The sequence below is a fragment of the Corvus hawaiiensis genome, chromosome 2 (genome assembly GCF_020740725.1).
Source record: "Corvus hawaiiensis isolate bCorHaw1 chromosome 2, bCorHaw1.pri.cur, whole genome shotgun sequence".
Classification (NCBI taxonomy): domain Eukaryota; kingdom Metazoa; phylum Chordata; class Aves; order Passeriformes; family Corvidae; genus Corvus; species Corvus hawaiiensis.
The window spans coordinates 119,895,513-119,917,364 of record NC_063214.1 but is presented as its reverse complement, the minus strand read 5'-3'; the positions used below and the strand labels follow the sequence as shown (position 1 = coordinate 119,917,364).

The 21,852-nt window shown below is 43.8% G+C and overlaps 1 protein-coding gene across 4 annotated transcripts in view; it reads left to right on the top strand.

Annotated features, from left to right (window-relative positions):
* Nucleotides 1-11,372, top strand: part of B3GALT5 (beta-1,3-galactosyltransferase 5) — a 28,814-nt gene extending 17,442 nt beyond the window's left edge. For 3 of the 4 annotated variants that reach the window (XM_048290819.1, XM_048290799.1, XM_048290793.1), the window contains exons 2-3: nucleotides 9,643-9,825; nucleotides 10,245-11,372. In XM_048290819.1, the coding sequence (XP_048146776.1) occupies nucleotides 9,745-9,825; nucleotides 10,245-11,198 (1,035 nt within the window). In that variant the 5' untranslated portion in view covers nucleotides 9,643-9,744 and the 3' untranslated portion in view covers nucleotides 11,199-11,372. Of the gene's footprint in view, nucleotides 1-7,619; nucleotides 7,761-9,642; nucleotides 9,826-10,244 lie in introns of those variants that run through there. The other variant, XM_048290809.1, reaches the window with a different exon arrangement.
* Nucleotides 11,373-21,852: the final 10,480 nt, after the last annotated feature.

Sequence of the window (21,852 nt, the reverse complement as noted above, 5' to 3'; positions counted from 1 at the left end):
ATGTTTGGGAAGAAACCAAAATGAGAGAGCAAGGAGGGAGAGCCCCAGGGCGCTGCTATTTTCCCTGCCTGTGAGAGAGGATGCCCTTGGCTGGCTGGCTGCCAGCTGTGTTTCCATCACCAGTGGAAGTGGATTAAATCAAAAGTGTCCAAATATGCTCCTAAAAAGGCCACAGAGCACCTGCAGTGGGGGTTGGACTGTACTGGGTGTCCTGTGCCGTGTCCCTGCATTGATGGTCCGAGCTCTGCAACAGGATGCCTCCAGCCCCCACTGCAGCATCTTTCTCCATCCTGGAAGAAGGATCTGGTCTTACTAAGTGCCCAAACTGAACGTTTTTGTGGGTGTTTTAGGGCCAGGACTCATCCGGAGAATTTTGCAGGTGGCTTGGAAAAGCAAACTGTTATTTTAAAATAGAAGCGAGCTTCCTTAGCTTGGCTAAAGTCCCTGGGAATACATTTCTTTTTGACTCCTCAGCTGCAGCACTTCTTTCCTGCAACATTACCAGAGGAGCTGCACCTCCTGCCAAACTTTTTGCTGGTTTTGAGAGCAAAATCACATTTTGGTCTGAGGATGCTTTTTTGGCTTTTCCAAACAGATGTTATGAGCAAGCGCTCGTGGCTGAGTGGATGAGATCAAGGTGCATTAAGAGCTAATGGCTCTTGATGATTTTTTTTTAATAAAGAGGAAGATGTATCCTCTGCTTCAAAAGAATCCTGTGCCACAAAGGCTTCTCTCTGGCCATGATCTTTATTCTCCTTTAGGCATCTGGGTAGGGACAGAGGCAGAACCCAAAGCCACCTGGTCTGGGCCATTGCAACTATTTTTATAATGGAGATCTCCACACCCGAGGTGACACTTCTTTATCTGCCACTTTTCTGGGTGGATGTGGCCCACAAATGTTTGTTCTTTCCTTTGCAAAAATTAAGATGGAGCTATTAAATGGGTGAGTGTTGCCTGCAAAACTCCTCCTGTGCCTGTGCTCTGCCTCTGGGAGAGTGGCTGTGTTTAGGTTATGTTTATACAATCTGCTGGGACTGTGGTTAACCACCAGTAAATCACCCTCTGTGGTACAGAAAATATGATTCAGAGGAAGAAATGGTGCAAATTTGCCTCTACAGGGGTGAGGTTAAGGAGTTGTTCTGGGTCAGGTGGTTCTTCTGAAATTGTCTCATAGCTCAGTGGGGCATGGAAGTGAACCTTGCAGGCACTCTTACTCAGTTACTGAATTTTAACCAATTTATAATTTAAAGTTTCTCTATTTTTTTTGATCATGGTTTTTCTTTGATTGCTGTGAAAAATGTTTCTTTGCTTATTATAACTGTGCCAGTGTTGGCCAGGCTCTTAAGAATACAGCAAATATCTGTATATATCATATAATTTATACATTTCACTTGTATTGGCTTATATTAAGCTAGAATGTAACATCTCACTCTAATATATTTTCTCTAGAAAATTAATAACATCACTTTTTTTTTACTGTACATATTTTTTTCTTTTAATTATTTTTAATTCTTTCCTTATTAAAACCTGAAGTGGTAAATAAAAACCAGCCCAATGTTTTTACAAAGAAAATTCACTGTTGTTGGAGTCACAGGGTCAATCAGCTAAATGGGTATTAGTAACATAATGACAGAACATAAGCCAGGCAACGTAGAAGGATTTGCAAATCCATAACAGTAATGCTCCTTCTCTATCTGTTGTCTAATTGATGGCTTAGGGACTCCTGCTCTGCGTCTGTGACAGAGTCACTCCCTGGCCATAAAACATTTTGGCCTTTCTGGAGAGCCAGAGGCTAATTTTAAGCATGGAAAGCTTAAAATAAAACCCCAGCCCTCAGAGCCCCTCTCACTGTGCACATCCCCTCAGCTGGGAACAACTGGGAAAGCCAAGCCCCCACCACAGCAGCCCTGAAGAAAAAATGAGAGAAAAACCAGAGAAAAACCAAAGAGACAAAAATAATCAGGACAAAAAAGAAAGGAAAAAAAAAAAGGGAGAGGATTTAAATAATGAGCCCAGAAACTCAGTGCTGAAGTGATAGAAACTGGTGTGTGTGGAGAAGAGGAACAGAGCCTTGCTCTGTCTTGCTGCTGGACTGACAAGGAGACACCATCCTGATAGCAGAGGCTGGTGAGACGTATCAGAGGGAAAAAGGTTCAGTAAGGGCAGCACAAAAAGTTTTTCCCTTGCCCTGCACTTTTTTTGGGTTTCCACCCTTTTTCCCTGCCAGTTTGGGCGAGCACACTGTTAATACATGTTGCCCTAAGCCCCTCCCTTTGAAAAGTAGCATTTTAAAGTGCCAAGAGGGAGGCATTCAGCCTCATCACCTTGGTGGCTGCTCATGTGCAGCTCTTCCAGCTGGAAAAGTCACCCCTGGCTTGGGAGGCTCCACAGGGCACAGGGCAGGAGCCAGCCCAAGTTCCTGGGGGATGCCTGTCCCCATGAAACCCTCTATTTCAAGCAGAGGTTCACCACCCCTGGTTTTGGCAGCCCTGTGTGGTAGCTGGGCAGGTGCTGCTGTTCCTGACAAGGAAGGTGCCAGGCCATGTCCTGCTCCAGGAGGGGAGGGACACCAAAAAACTGCTGAGCCAGAGAGCCCTGGCCATCCCTCCCTGCCTTCTGAGCTTGAGCAGCAGGGGACACCAGGCTGCCCATGTGTGTTCCCATAAAAACGATGACCCAGCTGCTGCTGAACCCATTGCATTGCCAGAGATGTCATTTTGGAGAGCTCCAAACCGGCCCCTGCTTCTCTGAAACACTTGCATTTCGGAAAAAAAATAAATGTCCTGCTGTTCTTGACATTTTCTTATTATCTATGTGCGCTTAATCCTTCTCTGTGTCATGCTGAGCTTATGAAAAAGCAATTTAGGGGCTTTATTCCAAGGAAAAGCGGGAGTTAGCAGCTATCGCTAGTCCTTATACCAGGGCACATGTTACAGTCAGTGACTGGGAAAGGAAAATGGGAATAAGGCTGCTGACTTTAACTGTGCAGGATTTGAGGTTGTAGCTCCTGGTCACACTCTTAAAAGCCGTGCCTCTGATTTTGGGGCTGCAGCTGTTTGAGTCTCTTTACAAAGTGAGGACTCTTGCAGGTGGTGCAAAGCACTTTGATCATTTGTGGTTTGGGATTTTCCCTGGCTGATGTGTGTGACCTCAGTGCAAAGACAGCACCAACCATCCCCTGGACCCAGTGGCCCAACTGGAGCTTTGCCCCAGAAAAGTTAAGAAAACTTTGCTTCTTTAAATTGATATTTTGAACCTGTTCCTCAGGGGGACTGCAGACCTACTTCCCTCTCTCTGCCTCAGGCCCGACTGCTTTTCCTGAACTATATGGCTCATAGCCCTGATCTCTTGGTGCTGTTCAGATAATTACACTCATTAACAGACCTAAAGGAGACATCAGGTTAATTTTGATGGAGTAATTGGGCTCTGTCACAGGAGTTACCATGGCCTGATCTCTGGGGAACACGAAGGGATTCCACCAGGGTCAGTGGTGTGAGCAGAGAGACCCTAAAGCCAACCTGCTGCCCGTGGCAGGATGCAGGAGGGAGTTTGTGGAAATAGGGACTTGTAGAGAGTGCTGTGGTGTGGGATTTGGATCCCAGACCTTGGCCACCTTCTTCATCGGGTCACAGTGAAAAATACCATAGAGAACAAACATTTTCAGCTCCCCTGAAGCTGCTGAATAGACCTTAAAGTCTAACTGGCAAAAAACCCCCCAAAATAAAACAATGTGAAAGTGTGCCCAGAGGATGATAAAACATGTCTGGGACCAGTGGGGAAACAGATAAAGAGGCCTCCAGTGGGTTTTTGGCATATTATGTAAAAAGAAGCAACAGAAAGAAAGTTAGATAAGTTTATTCCTGACAATTTTGGTGTCATTTCTGGTGAACCTACACGGGACAAGTGCCTGGTCTCCTGTGAAGCCTGGGGGGGTCTCTGGATTTTTCATCCTGGCACTGTAATTTTTCAGCAGAAAATCACAGATTCCCCCCGATTCATTTGGGACACAGGTAGGATCCCATTGTGACATTAAGGCATTCTTTTGGATTTGGGAATCCTGACCATATAAAATGTCTGAAAATTGGTATTTTGGAATTGGGTACTTTAGAATTTAATATCTTGAAGTTGGGTTATTTTGATATTTTGAAGCTTGATGTTCTGATGTTTTGAAATGGAATTATTTTAGTGCTTTGGAACTTGGTATGCAAATATTTTGAAACTGGGTTACTTTAGTGTTTTGGAACTTAGTATTTTAATGTTTTAAATATGAGTTACTTTGGTATTTTAGAACTTAGCCCTCTGGTATTTTAAAACAGAGATTTTGAAACCTGGTTTTCTAATATTTTGGCGGAACAGCTACCAGCATTTAGATTGTCAAGGAAAAAAGAAAGTTTAAGACTTAGCTGTAAAGTCCTGTGCATAGAGGACTGAAAAGGCTGGCTGCAGGCATAGATAAGAGAGAAATAAAGATAAAACGTTTGGGAGGAAAGTAAAAGTTGCCTGGCTCCTATTTTCATAGGACAACCCTCAGATGATATTAGAATAAAACTACAGAAAAGCCAAGAAATGGACAGTTTTAATACAGGTAAACTACTTGATGTTGTAAGAGCAGTATATCAAAATGTGCAAATCAAAAAAAAAAAGAAAAAAAAATAGGTAAAAACTAAACCAAAAATGATAGCAGTTCTAAAAGAAAACAGTAAAAAATTCTCGTCCCCAGGGAGGAGCCTTGAAACAGGGGAAGGGGTTCAGTTCCTCAGCCTTCATTAGGAAGATTGGGAACAAATCAATGCACATTTCATAAAAAACATAGATACTGGAGGCAGGAGGATCCTCAGGTAAAACCCAGGACTCCTCCAAACCCTCTCATGGCAATAGCAGAACCTCTGGTAACAGCCACACTAAGAAATGAAAAACTGGAATTTTTAGTAGGCACAGGAACCAAATACTCATTATTAAATACCCTGCAAGGTAATAAGTGATGCCTCCATCACAATTGTTGGTGCCACAGGAACTTGTGAACTGCGCCCCTTTTTCAAACCAGTTAAGTTCAAAGCAGGAAAACTATAAATAACCCATCAATTTTGTACCTGCCTAACCCTCTGAAACAGTTATTAAGGAAAAACTTACTGGGAAAATTGAATGCACAAATCAAGTTTCAGGAAGGAGACTTTCAGATTAAAATCCCTGTGTCTAAATATGTGGAAACTTCAATTTTTATATTACAGGAACTGACTTTCCAATCTGAGCCTATTCCAAAGGAAATGAAGGATGAAGTAATCCCCATTGTGTGGGCCAGGGACATCCCTGGAAAATCAAAAAGAGCAGAACCTGTGAGAATCAAACTAAAATCAGACCCAGGCCTGGTCATATAAACCCAACAGCTTTTAAAGTCAACACACTGAAAAGGCTCATTACCTATTCATTAACAAATTTTTAAGGTCCAGGTTGTTGGTGAACTCCAATTTTGCCAGCCAAAAATGTTAATACTAAAGATTATCAGTTAGTACAAGACTTAAGAGCAGTTAATAAAAATGCTAACTAACCCAAAACACTCGTAACCACACTGAAAAAAAAGGAAACAAACAAATAAATAAATTTGGAATGGTTCACTGTAATAGATTTAAAGGAATTTCAGATTACAGGCCCACCCTTTGTATGGACTTTTTAAACTGCCCATAAAGACTTTATTATATGGCCTGATGATGCTTGGGCTGCTTTTAAATGACTTCAAAAGCACTAATGAGGCCTCCAGCTTTGGACTTCCCAGATCCTGGGAAATCTTTTGAATTATTCCCTTATGCCAAGGATGGCCCAGCTGATTGTGAGCAGTCACAGCTATGGAGCTGTGGAGTCAGGTATTAAACCAGAATATAGTTCAAAAATTTGTCAGTTATTTGAGGCATTATATTCTAAATTTCACCCTGGTGGATGGGCAGTCACCCCTATGGCCAAGTAATAGCTCTTGAGAAAATAAAGCCGTGATAGAGGCTATCAAATGTAGTAGCTCTCCTGGAGATTGTTGGCAAATTGACTTTACAGGACTTCCATGCAAAGAGAACTGTAACTATCTTCTAGTCTTAGTGGATCCCTTTTCTGGGTGGCCTGAAGAATTTCCCTGCTGCACCAACCTGGCAAAAGAAACAGTGAAAATATTGCTAAATCGAATATTTCCGTGCTTTGGAGCTCCTCTAGGAATGTCATCAGACAGAGAGTCTCATTTTATAGCAGGAGCAGTGGGGCAAGTTAGCAAGGCCTTGGGAATTCAGCAGGATTTACACACTCTGTGCCAGCCACAAGCCAGTGGAAAGGTGAAAAGAATGAATTATGCTATTAAACTTAAATTATTATCCCCAACCTGAACAAAATTGAGGAAAAAGAATGAATAACCTGGTAACTAAAGCGTTGCTCATGTGTGTAAGATGTCTCTTAATAGTCAACCAAAATCTTTGTTTGCCAAAAACACCTTTAGAGTTTCATGAAAATTCCTATGAAAATTTAAAGCAGCTAAAATATTCAATGTAACTAATTGCTGGATAGAATGTTGGAAGGAATGAGGCTCTACAGAACCACATGGCCTTACGGAAAAATGAGCTGTTACAGGACAAGAATGCTGCACTTACATCAGGGATGAGTTTGAAGCCCAGCAGATGAAAATCGATAGAAAAAGCAATTGAAGAGTGGCCAAAAAAAGAAAAGTCTTTGATGAGATTGGCTTAATTCATGGCTACCAAATTGGAGAGCCATGTGCAGTCATTTGTAACCATTGGAGTGTGTTTGGTTGCTTGTATTCAATGCTAGAGTTGTTGTAACACTTTGTGCTGAAAAATGAAGTACTGAGACTTGTCTAAAAGAGACAGTCTCAAGAAAAAAGGGGATATTTAATAAATAACAAAGAGAATAAAAAAATTCAACTCCCCTTAAGTTGATGGGAGAGAGCAGAGTCTTTTTTTAGGTGTTCATTTCAGGTGGGTGTGAGAGGCAGCTGCAACTCCCACATTGTTTGGTGCCAGCATTCCATGCAAGCCACGTTTGGATCTGCAGAGACCCAGGAAGTGCCAGTCAGTTTAAGAAAAGTCTCTAGGACATGAAACAGGCAATTTTTTGGTAATGCCCTTCATAAAATATTTTGCAGTTGGAACAACAGGAGATGGAAAAAGCTTTGAGATAATTAAAACCTGTGATTTCTGACTGAGATCACAGAGAAAAGTCAAGTATAACATCATGCAAAAGGACTTGATATAAAACCAGAAAGATTTGCTTTGATGCAAAATGGGGATGGGATGGGGGCTCAGCATCCCAGGGGTGAGGAGACAATACCAGGGTGATTTAATCCCCTGGTACAGAAACTTCAGTGCTCCAAGGAGCTGCCCTGCCTCTGCTAATACAAATGGTTTTAGTGTTCAGAATTCTCCCTGTTCACCTGCAAACGAGAATTGAATGGATGGTTTTTGAAGAACAATGGCTTTGGCAAGAGGAAGCAGCCTGTGTCTCTGTCACCCCTCTCCCAGTAAATGCAAGGTCGGACGGGGCTTGGAGCAACCTGGGATAGTGGAAGGTGTCCCTGCCCATGGCAGGGAGGTGGAACTGGATGATCTTTAAGATCCTTTCCAACCCAAACATTCCATGATTCCAGGTTACACATGGATGGATTACACAGCTGGGGAGGCAGAGACAGCTGAGACACCAAACTGGGGACGCCCAAGGTGCTACTGGTGTGATCTGGGCCTCGCTCCCCACCCCCTTCCACAAATACCTCAGTGAGTAATGGCAAATGTTCCACGTGAGGGAAAAAGAGCTCCATTCCTCCAGCTCAGGAGGGCAGATTCCAGACAGCCCCAGCTTTGCCTTTTGATGATCAAGCTGATGACAAAAGCTGGTCAGAACCAAAGGAGACTTTGCTCTGGGATAGTGGGCGCTTCGTATCAAGACACTGCCTATCCCTTGATCCCTGCACAGGGCCCTGCTGGGAAAGGATGCATGGACATGTGTGCCTCTTGCTAAACTTATAAAATATGGTTACACTTTGCATGCATTTACAAACATTTGCATTGCCCAGCTGTGAGTGTTTGTGTGTTTATGTGTGTGCACGAGCTGTGCTCCTTCACGCATCGGCTGAATCAGGAAGACAGTGTGGCTCTGGAAAGGCAGAATGGTAAAGGTGGGAGGCTGCTCTCCCAGCTGTCCAAAACGAGGACCTCTTAAAGTTTTTTTAGATCTGTTACCAGTGCTGGAAAGAAAAGTAAACAATGGTCATGTTATATCAGTCTGATTCTACTGGAATCTTGTAAAATGGTTGTTGTGTGTTAGGGCATCTTGCACTTGGATATTTGTGAAAAGGTTTTAATGGGTTTAATACAAAATTGGTCTCAGTTTTTAAATTAATTCAGTGTTTCGTTTGTATGTGTTCTGGAATTTCTGTGACAGAGAAATATCAGGCAGATACTGTTCCTGCTGACAGGAATAAACCTCTTGTATATCTCCATTGTCAACCTCAAAACACCCTCCTGTCCTGAAAACACAATTCAGGATATTCATGTGCTTCCTCCCAGGCCACTGAAGAATGTTAAAACAGATGTAGAGCAGATTTTTGTATAACCTTTTGTATATATATATATATATATATATATATATATATGTGAATGTATAATCTCACACAATTTTACGTATGCATTTAACTAAAGCGGTTTTAAAGTTAATTACAGGACGACTCAGAACTGTACATACAAGAAAACATCCTTATCTATTTAAGGATAAAGTTAATTTAAATATAAGTGCCAGAAGAAATGTGAACTTCTGAAATATTTTCAAAATTCATCAGTGAATCATTGCAAAAAAGCATTTCACTGTGGGGGGAATGCCAGTAAACCAAGACTCCAGTTCTACTTGTTCCATGATTTTAAGAATCACTGAAGTTAATGGGAACATTCTTATGGGTAAAATGAACTGGATTTGGTTCCAGGAACGCCTGGCTGGACATTCAAATGAACTTAAATCCTGCAATGTAAAACCTTTGATCGCCTGGAAAGGGGAATTTGAGCAAAAGGAAGGCACTAATCTGACTTGGGGGAGTCTACACAGAACATTCCTGGTCAGAAGGCAAAGATCAAATTCCCAAGAACGCTGCAGCTCTGGGCATGGTTAACTTGGTTTGCTGTGTTTTTAGCTGGGGAGCCAGATACAACTCTTTGTTAAGAAGGGGGAAAGTGGAAGGAGATGCATTTTCCCCCCTGATAAAAATTGCCTCATCCTAGTGCTCTAAAATAGTAGTTGGTGAGTCTGTGGCTTACTGGAATGAACAACCCGAGCCTTAAACTCCTCTCACCAGGTTAATTAATGGAGATGTGTAACATTTTGGCACTGTAAGGTTTTTGGGCTTGCTTTGATAATTTTTCTCTCACTCAAAATTTCTATTAGATTTATAGGCAGATGTGCAGCTCATTAATCTGCTACAAGGTTAAATGAGTGAACATTGTTGTTGTTGTTCATATCTCTCTCACTTAAAGAGGAGAGGGGAATAGGACAACCCCCTTCTTACCTCAGCATGTCCTAGTGAGTCAAACTCAGCACTCAAACTCTGCACAAGCTGAAACATCCAAATAATGTGACCCACTGCTGTTTTGGTTTTTTTCTTGTCTTCAGAGCAGCTGACCCAGCTTAAAAAATGTGACGCATGGCCCCTGCAGCAAAAGGATCAGGAGCAGTTTCTGGGTTGGTGCAAGAGCCCCACAGGACACAAAGGTGATGAAGATGAGAGGAACCTGGCTGGGTGTGCCTGTTGGACACCTGCTGGCTCTGGGACACAGGCACAAATGGAGAAACATGGTATTTAAAAAAAAACCCCAAACCCCCATCATTGTTATTCTCTGCCCTGTGATATGGGCACATAATCTGCTCTTTCTCTGGCCCTGGTGGGTCTAAACTTGGTTTGTAGTGTGCTGAAAATGGGGAGCAGGTTTGAAGCATCAGCCTGGGTAACGTGGTGTCAGTGGACACGCGTGTGTGGATGTCTGAGGACACAGTGGCTTGGAGGGCAGATTCAAGTTAAGCCCAAGTGTGAATCTGCCAGCAGAACATCTCGTGGGGGTGGCAGGAGGAGAAATGTGGGTGAGTGCCCTCAAACAGGCAGCTTTCAGTTAGAGCTGACCTGGCTTTAAATCCCTGTGCAGGGAGTTGGGAGCACAGCACTGAGAGGAAGCAGGGATTATTTTTATGGATGTGCTGTTCCTTCTTGTTCCTTTCAGATGGATTTCAGAAAGTTCAGGCTGTTTGTCTGCCTGGTCGGGCTCAGCAGTGCCAGCTTCTGGGTTTTGTACAGCTGGCCCGAGTTCTGCGTGTTCTGTGGGAACAGCCAGGGTTACATATTCCCCACAGAGACTTTCAGGAGGCTCGAAGGGAACTTCTCTCTGCTCCCGGATGTCGACTGCCACAAGAGCCCTCCTTTCCTTGTCCTGCTCGTGGCGTCCTCCTTCCAGCAGGTGGATGCCAGGATGGCCATCCGGCACACCTGGGGCAAGGAGAGGACAGTGGCTGGGAAGAGCCTGGTGACGTTTTTCCTCCTGGGAAGCCCTGTGGATCCCAGCCAGCAGGCTAGCATCGCTGAAGAGAGCCAGAGGTACAGAGACATCATCCAGAAGAACTTTACAGACACCTATTACAACCTGACCCTGAAGACCATGATGGGAATGGAGTGGATTCACCGGTTTTGTTCCCAGTCCGGCTTCGTGATGAAAACCGACACAGACGTGTTTGTCAACGTTTTTTACCTCACTGAGCTGCTTCTGAGGAAAAAGAAGACTGCTGGGTTCTTCACAGGCTTTTTAAAACTGCACGAGTACCCCATAAGGACAAGAGGGAGTAAGTGGTATGTGAGTAGGGAGGAGTATCCAGGAACGACCTACCCACCCTTTTGTTCCGGGACTGGATATGTTTTATCCAGTGACGTAGCCAGTCAGATCTACAACATTTCTGAGAGCGTTCCATTCATTAAACTGGAGGATGTGTTCATAGGGCTGTGCCTTGCCAAATTAAAAATTCAGCTGGAGGAGCTTCACTCAGAGCAGACGTTTTTCCCGGAGAGGATCAGGTTCTCTGTCCCTCGCTTTAAGAAAATCGTGACGTGCCATGAAATAAAACCATCCGAGCAGCTGAGCTACTGGAATCGCCTGGTGGCAGGAAATCAAGGAGGAGTGCTCTAGCACCTACCCTGCTCCACTTAACAAACTGAAATTCTCTGCTTTTACAGGGCTGCTCCCAACTCCAGCAAACTCCCAATTAACTCCAGCTCCATCTCGTTAAAAGACTTTTTAAATGGTCATTTTAATCACAGAATCAGAGAATTGCTAAGGTTGGAGAAGACCTCCAAGATCATTGAGTCAAACCTTTGACCTAACACCACCTTGTCAACTAAGCCAGAGCCCTGAGTGCCACATCCAGTCATTCCTTGAACACCTCCCAGGGCAGCCCCTTCCAGTGCTTAACCACCCTCTCTGTGAAAAAATTCCCTATTTCTGTCCAAGAATGTGCAAACCTCTTTCTCTCCCCTTCACTCCCACCTCCGTGCATCCCTGCTCTACCCAAGTTATAATTGTGATTAAGTTTTGTTTTCCGAAACATTCAGGCCTGCTAACCTGCCCTCCAAATCTTGCTGCCAGAGGCCTGGGAACATTTCTGCAGTACCAAACAAACAGTCAAAGCACTTCTGTTCAGAGAATAAAATTTGCACCATCTTGATGAATTACTGCACCCATCTGTGCAGGCATGTAAGGAATGGTATTTGTAGCTGTCAGGATGCTCCCTCCTGGCAGAGGAAGCTGCAGCCCTGCCCTTGCAGCCAGCTCTGTGTGGGCTGAGCTGCATCCTGGCACAGATCCCTCCTTCAGTCTACACCAATTTTTTTTCGCAGAGATGGTAGAATTTGCCCTTGCAATGCTCTTGGGACAACCTTGGGCACTGCAGGTCACCTGGTGGATGTGTAAAAGCTGCTACAGCTGCTTCCTGGTGTGTGTGCTTCCTGGTGGAAATAATCCATGGTGGAGCCAGTGGAGGGTGCCCTGCTCTTCCTATTAAAATAGACCCTGGAGACATCTTTTATATTTGTGTCTCACTTTGATTGCCTGAGAGCTACTGTGAATGGTTTGCCAAGGCTAAACTAGAGTCACTAACAGTGATTTAGGCATTTTTTTCCAATGAGAAACTGGGTGTGTGAGGGAGAAGACAGGAGGATATTTCTCTTTAAAGAACAAGACCTAGTGGGGAAATGTGCTCAAGTAATCATTCAGGCCAGGAGCCCTATCTCTTACTTCATTCCCAAGCAAAGCCTCATGAAATCTCTGATTATAAGTGTCAGAGATAAGGAGCGGGGTCTTTACAACAGATGCTGTGAAAAATACTTCAGGGCTCTGAGGAGGGAGAAGGGAGTTCAGAAATCCTCCCTTATGCAATGGTCCTGTTTGACTTTCCTGCAGGCACAGGCAAGGTCGGTGTTAGCAGCACGGAATGCCTGTAATGTCTGTGTGAACTGTTTCTTTCCAAAAAGCAGTGAAAGTGGAGCTGCTCCTGAGGGGAGCTCAGGGGACCCAACACCCGGCATGGTAAAAGCATGGAAGAAAGACAGGAAAATAGATTTTATTATTTTGGTGTTATTTATTTTTTATTGTTTCTTTTCTTTTCATTGAAAAGAAGCATTCTTCTTTCTTTCTTTTCAAATCCTTCTTGGCGAGGATTTCCCAAGTATCTCTTTTTACTTGCCTGTGTCTGAAGAGCAGGATAAATATTTTCAGCAGGAAAATCCCGAGAAGTGTTTAATAATGGTCATAACATATTATTTATTTTCTTCTGGTGTAGAGTAACCTGAGATCATGCACTTACTTTTGACCACTGATGACGGAAGAAGCTATGTTTATTTGTTTGTCAGAAGAATAGCCTTCTTCATTTTAAGATTCTTCAGTAAACTTTTAATCTTTTATTTAAATAATTAAAATATTTAAGCAGCTCAATTTTACTTAAAGTTCAGCTATTTTCTGAATACTTTTGCTGCCTTCAAAAAGTGTGATGGGTCAGACTGATAAAGCCAAGCAACATCTTTTTAATCACTATTCTTTCCATGTACTAGGCAGAAATATCTTTTGCCATTCATTGCTCTTGTGCCCAAGGTGCAGACTGGTTATTCCTTTAATTTATGGAAAAATGGCGAGCAGAAGGGAATGTTTCCTGGTCATTCCTAGCTCCCTGTCTTGAGGGGTTGAGGTCTGTGAGTTGGGACAGCATCATCAGCCTGATGTTCTCCTCCTTTTCTCAGAGGTAATAATATAGTCATAAATAATAATAAAACAATAATGAAATAATCCTGCAGGCAATTGAAGGTCTCACTTCCACCTCTGTGCCTGGTGTCAGCAGTCTGTGGCTTTGCATCAGCATAAAAAGAGTCACTCTTGAGGACCAAGTCCAGCTCAACCTCTTGGCTGTGGCTTTTATTGGAGTTCAGGAGTGCTCCCAGTTACTTGAATCCAGCTGCTAACTGGGAAGATGGTGCTGCTCTCAGTCAGCCACTTCTGCAGACTCAACCACTGTATTTTTGGGGCTAAATCCTAGTAGGAGGTGGCAGGGAGGTGGAAATGGATGATCTTTAAGGTCCCTTCCAACCCAAACCCAACCATTCTGTGGTTCTATGAAATCCATCGCTGATGTGCTGTTGGGAGTAAGTCCTTGGGCATGGTCTGAGAAACCATCCTGATCCTGTTTCCAGGGAGATGCATTTGGAATTTCAAGTGACCTGTACAAGATGTCTCTGTTGCTGCCTTCAGAATGTTTGGTCCCCACATCAGTCTCTAATGGCCTGGCTGTCCATGAGCATTTAATTTGTTACTGCTGAAGCTCAGCTGAGGAGCAGATGAGTCCAGGTTGAAATGTCAGGGATCCTGGGAGCCTGTTCCTCTCCTCTTTGCAAAGTGGCTTCCCAAGTGAATGCTTTTAGTTGCTGCACAAAATTTTCCTCAATGTAATGATTTTCTTTGTGCAAATCAGAAAATAATTTTGTAATTCACAGAATCACAGAACTGTTTAATTTGGAAAAGACCTCCAAGTTCACTGAGCCCAACCATTAACCCCAAAACCACGCCCCTAAGCACCACATCTACACATTTTGTGAAGACTTCCAGGGAGAGTCATTCCACCACTTCCTTGGGCAGCCTGTTCCTGTGCTTGGCCACCCTTTCTGTGAAGAACTTTTTCCTATGTCCAATCTAAACCTCCCCTGGTGCAACTTGGAGCCATTTCCTCTTGTCCTGTTGCTTTTTTTACTTGGGAGAAAAGACCAACCCTCACCTTGCCACAACCTCTTGTCAGGGAGTTGTGGAGAGCAATGAAGTCCCCCCTGAGCCTCCTTTTCTCCAGACTAAATTCCTCCCTGCTCCCTAGGCTGCTTTGAATAAGAATATACTAATTGAATAATAATAAGCTACCCTGCTGGAAAATGTGATTTAAGAAAAAGCAGATGATTGCATGTAAGGCAAATCCATTTGTTTAAACAAAACCACTGTGCTAGGGAGTTTATATGTATCAGCTAAATTAAATTAGCTTTTGCAGCTGAGGCCTCAGATCATGAATTTTAAAACAATCAAAACAGCATTAGTGGCCTTTTGCAAAATTATATGTATTTTCCAATGAAAAACCATCAAAAAATGATCAGAAATATAACTAGAACTGTAAACACAATACTGCAGTGTACATATAGTTATTTTTTTAAGTTTTGTATTGGCTGATAAAAAAATTCAGGCAGTTTGGGGGCAGTTTGGGGGCAGTTTGGGGGCAGTTTGTGTGCAGAAGTAGAGCACTACCCCAGTGTTTTTATGCATTCTGGGTTAGAAGATCATTAATTTTTTTTTTTTTTTAATGAATAGCTTTGAAAAGGTCATCTGAAAGTTACTCCACTGCTTCTAAGTAGGGAGGAGTACAGAAATCAGCAGAAGTGACAGTGTTTTAGCATTGGTTGCATTTCCACACACTCTATTTCTTCCAAGATCAGTTTTTGGATGCAGAAAAATTTATACAATTTTTTTTTCCCCCACAACCCTAATTAATCAACTAACACATTCTCAGTTTAAATTAGGATTTTCAAGGATTTGGTCTCACAGCTCCTCTGACTCAGCCTCACTGTGGAGGTACAATGCTCCCAGGCACTTCTGAAAATACAGGGTGGATTTTTGCAGTGAAAGTTTTGCCTTACATGGAAGTGCAAGGGGACACGAAGGCTCCTGGTGTGTGCAGGATGTGACAGGAATGCTGCTCCTCCTGGATCTGTGCAGGTGACAATGCAATGTCAATGTCAAACATGTGCCAATGTTTGTATTGTTTGCAAAGAACATGAGAGTGTTGAGCCAACAGTTCCATGTTTGATATTTTAATAAAGAATTTTGCTACCACACTGTTGCGTGTGTTCACTTGTCTTCCCAGTTGTGGATGTATCAACATTTTGGGGTGTCGTCAAGTTAGGGGGCTGGTTCCTTTTCCGGTTAAAATCAGTAGAAATGTAGAATCGTTTAGGTTGGAAATGACATTTAAAGGCATCGAGTCCAACCTTTAACCCAGCACTGCTGAGTCCAGCACTAACCCCTGTCCCCAAATGCCACATCCACAGGGCTTTTAAATCCCCCCAGGGATGGGGACTCCAGCCCTGCCCTGGACAGCTGTGCCAGGGCTTGAGCACCTTTCAGGGAAGAAATTTTCCTTAATATCCAATCTAAACTTCCCCCTGGCTCAACTTGACACCATTTCATCCTGTCCCTGTTCCCTGGCAGCAGAGCCCGACCCCCCCGGCTGCCCCCTCCTGTCAGGGACTTGTGCAGAGCCACAAGGTCCCCCCTGAGCCTCCTTTGCTCCAGCCTGAGCCCCTTTCCCAGCTCCCTCAGCCGCTCCTGGGGCTCCAGCCCCTTCCCAGCTCCCTTCCCTGCCCTGGACACGCTCCAGCCCCTCCAGGGCTCTCCTGCAGGAGCCAGAACTGGGCACAGCCCTCGAGGGGCCTCTCAGTGCCCAGCACAGAGGGGCAATCCCTGCCCTGCTCCTGCTGGACACACAATTCCTGACCCAGCCCAGGGGCCAGTGGCCTCTCGCCCACCTGGGCACCCCTGGGCTCGTGTCCAGCTGCTGGCACCAGCACCCCCAGGGCCTTTCCCAGCTTTCCAGCCCCTCGGCCCAGCCTGGAGCTCCATGGGGTTGCTGTGACCCAAGGGCAGGACCCAGGACTTGGCCTTGTTAAATCAGAAACTGTTGAATTTTCTCCCTTTCCCAAAAATGACTTAGTAAACAGTGAGGGAATGGAAACAAAAAGATAAATTTAACCACAGCTGATACTTTTGGGAAGAACAAGAACCAACCTGAAATGATTTCTGCCCCACTGTGTGCCTGGGGATGGCTATCGTGGTCCTTCTGGGGCCTGGAAGTACAGGGCTATTCTCTTATCACTTAAAAGAGAAATGTGGAATAACTGAAGACTGTCAGACTGTTTTCCAAACACAAGCACTTATGAACCAAAAACCATAAAGAGAGAAGTTCTCCCTTACTGCCTTTATCTTTTATTTTCTCTTGCTTACATTTCTGATGTATTTTGCTTGGGTTTTTTTTTTTTTTGCAGCTGGACTTAAATTCATTAGTTCATGACAGAAATATATTCCCTGAAATATCTACAAATATTTTCACAGGACTTAGACATATGCAGCACATAGGAGATTGAGCCTGAAAAAAGCAGACTTGAATTTGCACATGTTCTGGCTGAGCAAATAGAGACTTTTTTCAAAGCCTGGTAATGCAGTGGATTTGAGGCTGTTCTTCCAAAGAGTTCACTTAAGTACATTTTCACTGCAAAATGTAATTGGACAATTTCAATGGCTGAGAAATAATGTTTCACATACTCAAAAATGCGTTATTTTTGCAGGGAAAAAGAAATAAATCCAAGCCCCTTCTTAGAGTCTCTCCAAGTGAACTGTGTACACAACATTCCTTGTGTTCAGCTACAGCCCTAACCCGACCTCGTTTAATTTAAGCCTTTGTGTGCAGGGACACAGGCCTGTGATCATCTTGCTGCTCCTCAGGAGTCACAGTTACATTTACAATTACACTCCACCAGCCCCCGTGCACAGCTGGAGGCGCAGAATGTCATAAATTAGTGAGGTGGTGTGATTTACACCTCCAGCTCGTGGATCTTCCAGGCAGCTCTAATCCCTTCATGTTTAATTTAATTATTACCGCTGAAACAGCAGTTGTAAGTAAATGTTTGACTCGAGTACACAAAGGGACCTGCAGCTTTTACACGTGTTGCTGCTCGTAAAAGGTCAGTGGGGGAATTAAAGAGCAGAGAGAGCTGAGCCGTGAGCGGGAGCAGGACCTGGTGTGGGAGTGATGCTGCTGGGTCCTGACAGGGTGAGGAGGGAGCAGAGCAGCTCAGGGTGAGCAACTGTGGTGCACCTCAGCCCATTTTGGGGATGTCAGCCCCTTATCCTGAGACCAAGCCCTGTGGGTGTGGCTCTGGCAGGAGGTTTCCTGCTGGAAACTGAGTGATGCTACTGTCAGCAACTTTGCTGAGCAAAGAGGAAGGGACTGGAAACTTTATCCTTTAAATATGTCAATCTTTACTGTATTCTTGAGATCTTTTAGTGCTCACCACTTCCCTCAGCTTTTAGGAGATCTCATTTTGTGTACAAGTGTTGCAAAGGAAATGACCGAATAGAATCATGGAATCAGAGTGGCTGGGTTGAAAGAACCCTTTAAAAGTTGCCCAGTCCAAGCCCCTCTGCCATGGGCAGCGACATTTTCAACTCAATCAGAACCCTGTCCAGCCTGGCCTTGAATTTTTCCAGGGATGGGGCATCCACCACCTCTCTGGGCAGCCTGTTGTGGTTTTCCTCACGCTCATTGTAAAAAACTTCTCTCTCATATCTAGTCTAAACTGACCCTCCTTCAGTTTAAAGCCATTACCTCTTGTCCTATCACTACAAGGCCTTGTAAAAAATCCCTCTCCAGCTCTCTTGTAGCCCCTTCAGATAATGAAAAGGTGCAATAAGTTCTCCCTGGAGATTTCTCTTCTCCGGTCTGAACAGCCCCAACTCTCTCAGCCTGAATATCAAAATAAAATTCACTGCTCCTCTACAGGAGAAAGCCAAAATACAGCAGTGATTCTGCTACACAAATTGAATGTCTGAAACCATCTCTGCCAGAGCCTTACGGTGTCTTACTGAAAAAGAGCAGCTTTCAGTCACAGACCTGGTATCACAAACACAGTGCAGAGGAGACACTGATTTAAAAAAAACAACCAAAAAACCCTTGGCATTTCTACTTGGTGATCTTAACTGAATGCCCAAAGGGAGCAGCAAGATGTCAGTCACAAGGATGTATTTCATGAAAATGCAAAGGGGAAGCAGCTCTTCCAATATCACACCTACTCTTCTGGTGCCAATCTGCTCTCTCATCATGACAGTGCCACTCTGGATCGTGCCTGTGGGTCACTTGGGGAATATCCATTAATATTCTATTTTCAGAGGTGTGAGTATGAATGTTTCTCATAACTGGCAGCCCTCGCAAAATCATCAGGAAAAAAAGAAAAGCTTGGGGGTGTTGGACAAGATGATCTTCAGAAATCCCTTCCAACCCTAACAATTCTGTGTGATTCTGTGTGAAAAGGGGTTTCATTCCATAGCCCCACAGTAAGTTTCCTGGGAAGTCCTGTGGGATTTGGAGCCCTGGACACAGTGTTTGTGTGTGCATACCTCTGACAAAGCTGCCCATTTGTTCATCTGATGTGTCCAGAGCTGGACTTACTGTGCTTGCCAGAGAGAGGTGTTGAGCACCAGTTTTAAAGGAGCTCTGGATAGATTTGCACTTTACCTGAACTCCTTGAAAAATCTCATTTTCCATGTAAGCCTCAGGAAGTCTAAAAACTATGACCCTAAGCAATAATGAAAAATGTAATCATGATTATGAGCGTAGAGAATGTTTCCATTTCCTTGGCACATTATCACGCATTGAAAAGTTCTTTAGAATAAACCAAAGGATAACCACAGCAATTAAAGCTGTTTGAACCAGAGACAAAGCATTTCTAAAGCCAAAGAAAATGTTGCCAGGGGAACTGATGTATTAAAGAGCACTAAAAATTTCCTTCTCAGATTTACACTCCCTCTGACAGCACCAAAGCTGCATCTTCTGTCATTCTGTGATAAACTTTCTTACTTCATCTTGCCTGAACTCTGTGATGAATGCCTTCATCTACCTTCCCTGGATGATGACATTTTCATTTTCCCAGCTACAAGTCACCGGTTTCAGTGCTGGAGAGGAGAAATGCACCTGGCAAAGGGTGGAATGGAACATGGAATGTGGTTCACAAGGAGTGCTGGCAGAGAAGGACTGGAGAACAACATTCCAGTGTTGCAGATTTACTCAGGCCAAATAAAAACTGCAAGGATATTCGTGCCAAAAAAAAAGTGTTTAATCCTGTGGCCTCCTGGGTGTAAAAGTCTGGAAGAAGATTATGTCCAAAACTTTCTTCATTAAGGGTCCACAGCAGTTCTGCACAGAGCTATGGCTTAATTATAATCACTGAGGAAAAAAGGAAAAAAGAAATATAAGAAAAAATCAGATGAGTTAAATTGGTGTCACAAGGTTTTTGAGAATTTATCCAGGCCTAGATCCATAGCAGCATAATTTCATGAATCTTTACATCAAGGCAAAGATTACCTGACTTCTTTGGAAAGAGATAAAGCAGGATTCCTCAGATCAGTGGGAAGCATCCTGGTGGGATTGGTCTCAGCTACTCTTGCAGTCTAAACCAGGAAGTCCAGTCCAGCCCAGGCTTTCAGACTCCTCTGGAGTCAAAATAAGGAGGGAGACAATGGGGGAAAATGCATCTCAATGTTCACAATGGTAACACGAAAAGGAAATGGCCCAGCCCTGTTATTTCCAGAGCTTTTCCTCTAAGCTTCTGATTAAGGAAAAAATGTGGCTACATTAACAGATGAATTAAAAAGATTTTGAAAAACCTGTTAGAGACAGAGATGGATCTGTGTGTCTCACTTAGACTTCTACAGCTAACACTAATAAAATCTGTTTTGAATGAGAAACATGACTTGCAGAGCACCAAATATTTTGGCAAACAGCAGAGAAAAGGAGTAAGAGCATAGAAAAAGGGGAAAAAAGCAGAGTTGGAAAAGTTATGGCTTAGCATCTCCTTGGGCTGAATTGCTACTGGAGAGCAGCATACTGTAGGCAGCAAGATAGAGACAGCTAATTCAGTCCCTAGGGCAGCTTTCCTCCTGCCTTTTCTAGGTGTTTCAACTCCCCTGCACTGCATGAGAGAAAAGAACATTTATTTCTTCGATAGGGAGCCATTTCTCAAAATCCTTGTAATGGTCAAACCTCCTTTCAAGCCCATTTTCATGAAGAAATGAAGAATTTTATTCCTGTTTCTAGCATCGACCTTAAATCAGCTTTAACCGGTAAGTGGCTGCTCTCTGCTGTTCTAGTGCTCACACCATCTGGCCATATTTTCTCTGACTCAGCTAAATAAGCCAAAATACAGCATGGAACTCTAGGGCCTGGTGATCTTACAGATGAAGGTGTCTAAATTTTCTAGGTGTGTTAATTTTCTATCACAGGTGAATAGAATGGGTTGGGTTGGAAAAGACATTAAAGATCATCTGATTCCAACTCCTCTGACATGGGCAGGGACATCTTCCACTATCCCGGGTGGCTCCAAGCTCCATCCAACCTGGCCTTGGACACTTGCAGGGATCCAGGGGCAGCCACAGCTTCTCTGGGCACCCTGTGCCAGGGCTTCCCCACCCTCCCAGGAAAGAATTTTTTCCTAATATCCAATCCAAACCAACTCTCCTTCAGTTTGAAACCATTCCCATCATGACAATTTGTCCCCCAAAAAAAGAAATCACACTTGTGGCCCCAATGGCAGTGACAGAAGGTTTCACCAAGCGAATCCCAGGAAGTCCATTTCCCTCAGAGCTCCTTGCGTGGGATTGCACAGCAAGCTGTGCAGACATATGTTCCAGCCTCACACACCCCAGAACAAAAAATGGGGGGGGTTGCTTAGGAGTTCACAGTGTACACACCATCCAGAAATGGGTTTGGAAGGGTTGGGGGGGAAAAAAAAAAGGGAGAAAATCATCCTACTCACCAGCAGAAGAAAAAGGAAAAATTGGAAAGAAGTGTCTAAGGGAACTGGAGTGGGAGGTAGGACTCTGCCTGGTGTGCAGGCTGGTGATTCACAAAGTGACCCAAATGCTTTTCCATTTAAATCAGGCTGGCAAACTTAGGACCTGGTCTTTTGAACATCATGAACAGGCATGCACCTTATTCTCAGAGGCTGGGGACTCGGACACTTCACCATGCCTTATCCCACTGCATCCCAACCCAAGGTTTTACTCATCCCAACATTATGGTTCATTAGGAAAGCCAAAGGAAGGAACCGACAAAGGCAGTAATAAATAATTAATAAAATATCAACGCTCATGCTGGTCTTTTCTAACAGAAATGATTTTGTCCTTTCTACACTGAGGGGATGGGAACGAACCTCAGAGCAGCTTAAGCCTACCTGAAGAGCAATTAGAGAGATGACAGAGCCAATCTCTCCTCAGTAGTGCCAAATGATAGCTTTGTAAATGTTTTCAAAGCAGCTATAATCCTTTCCAAAGCGTTTCTGTGAAGAGTTTTCTTGATTAATTCAAGCTGAAAATTCACTTTAACCTTCTGCACTTTTCCTGCTTGGGCAGCCAGAGATGGAACGTGCTCATTAGATGTTATTTATTCCTTTTCTTGCTCTAGCTTTATTCAGACACACCTGTATGGAAGGCATTT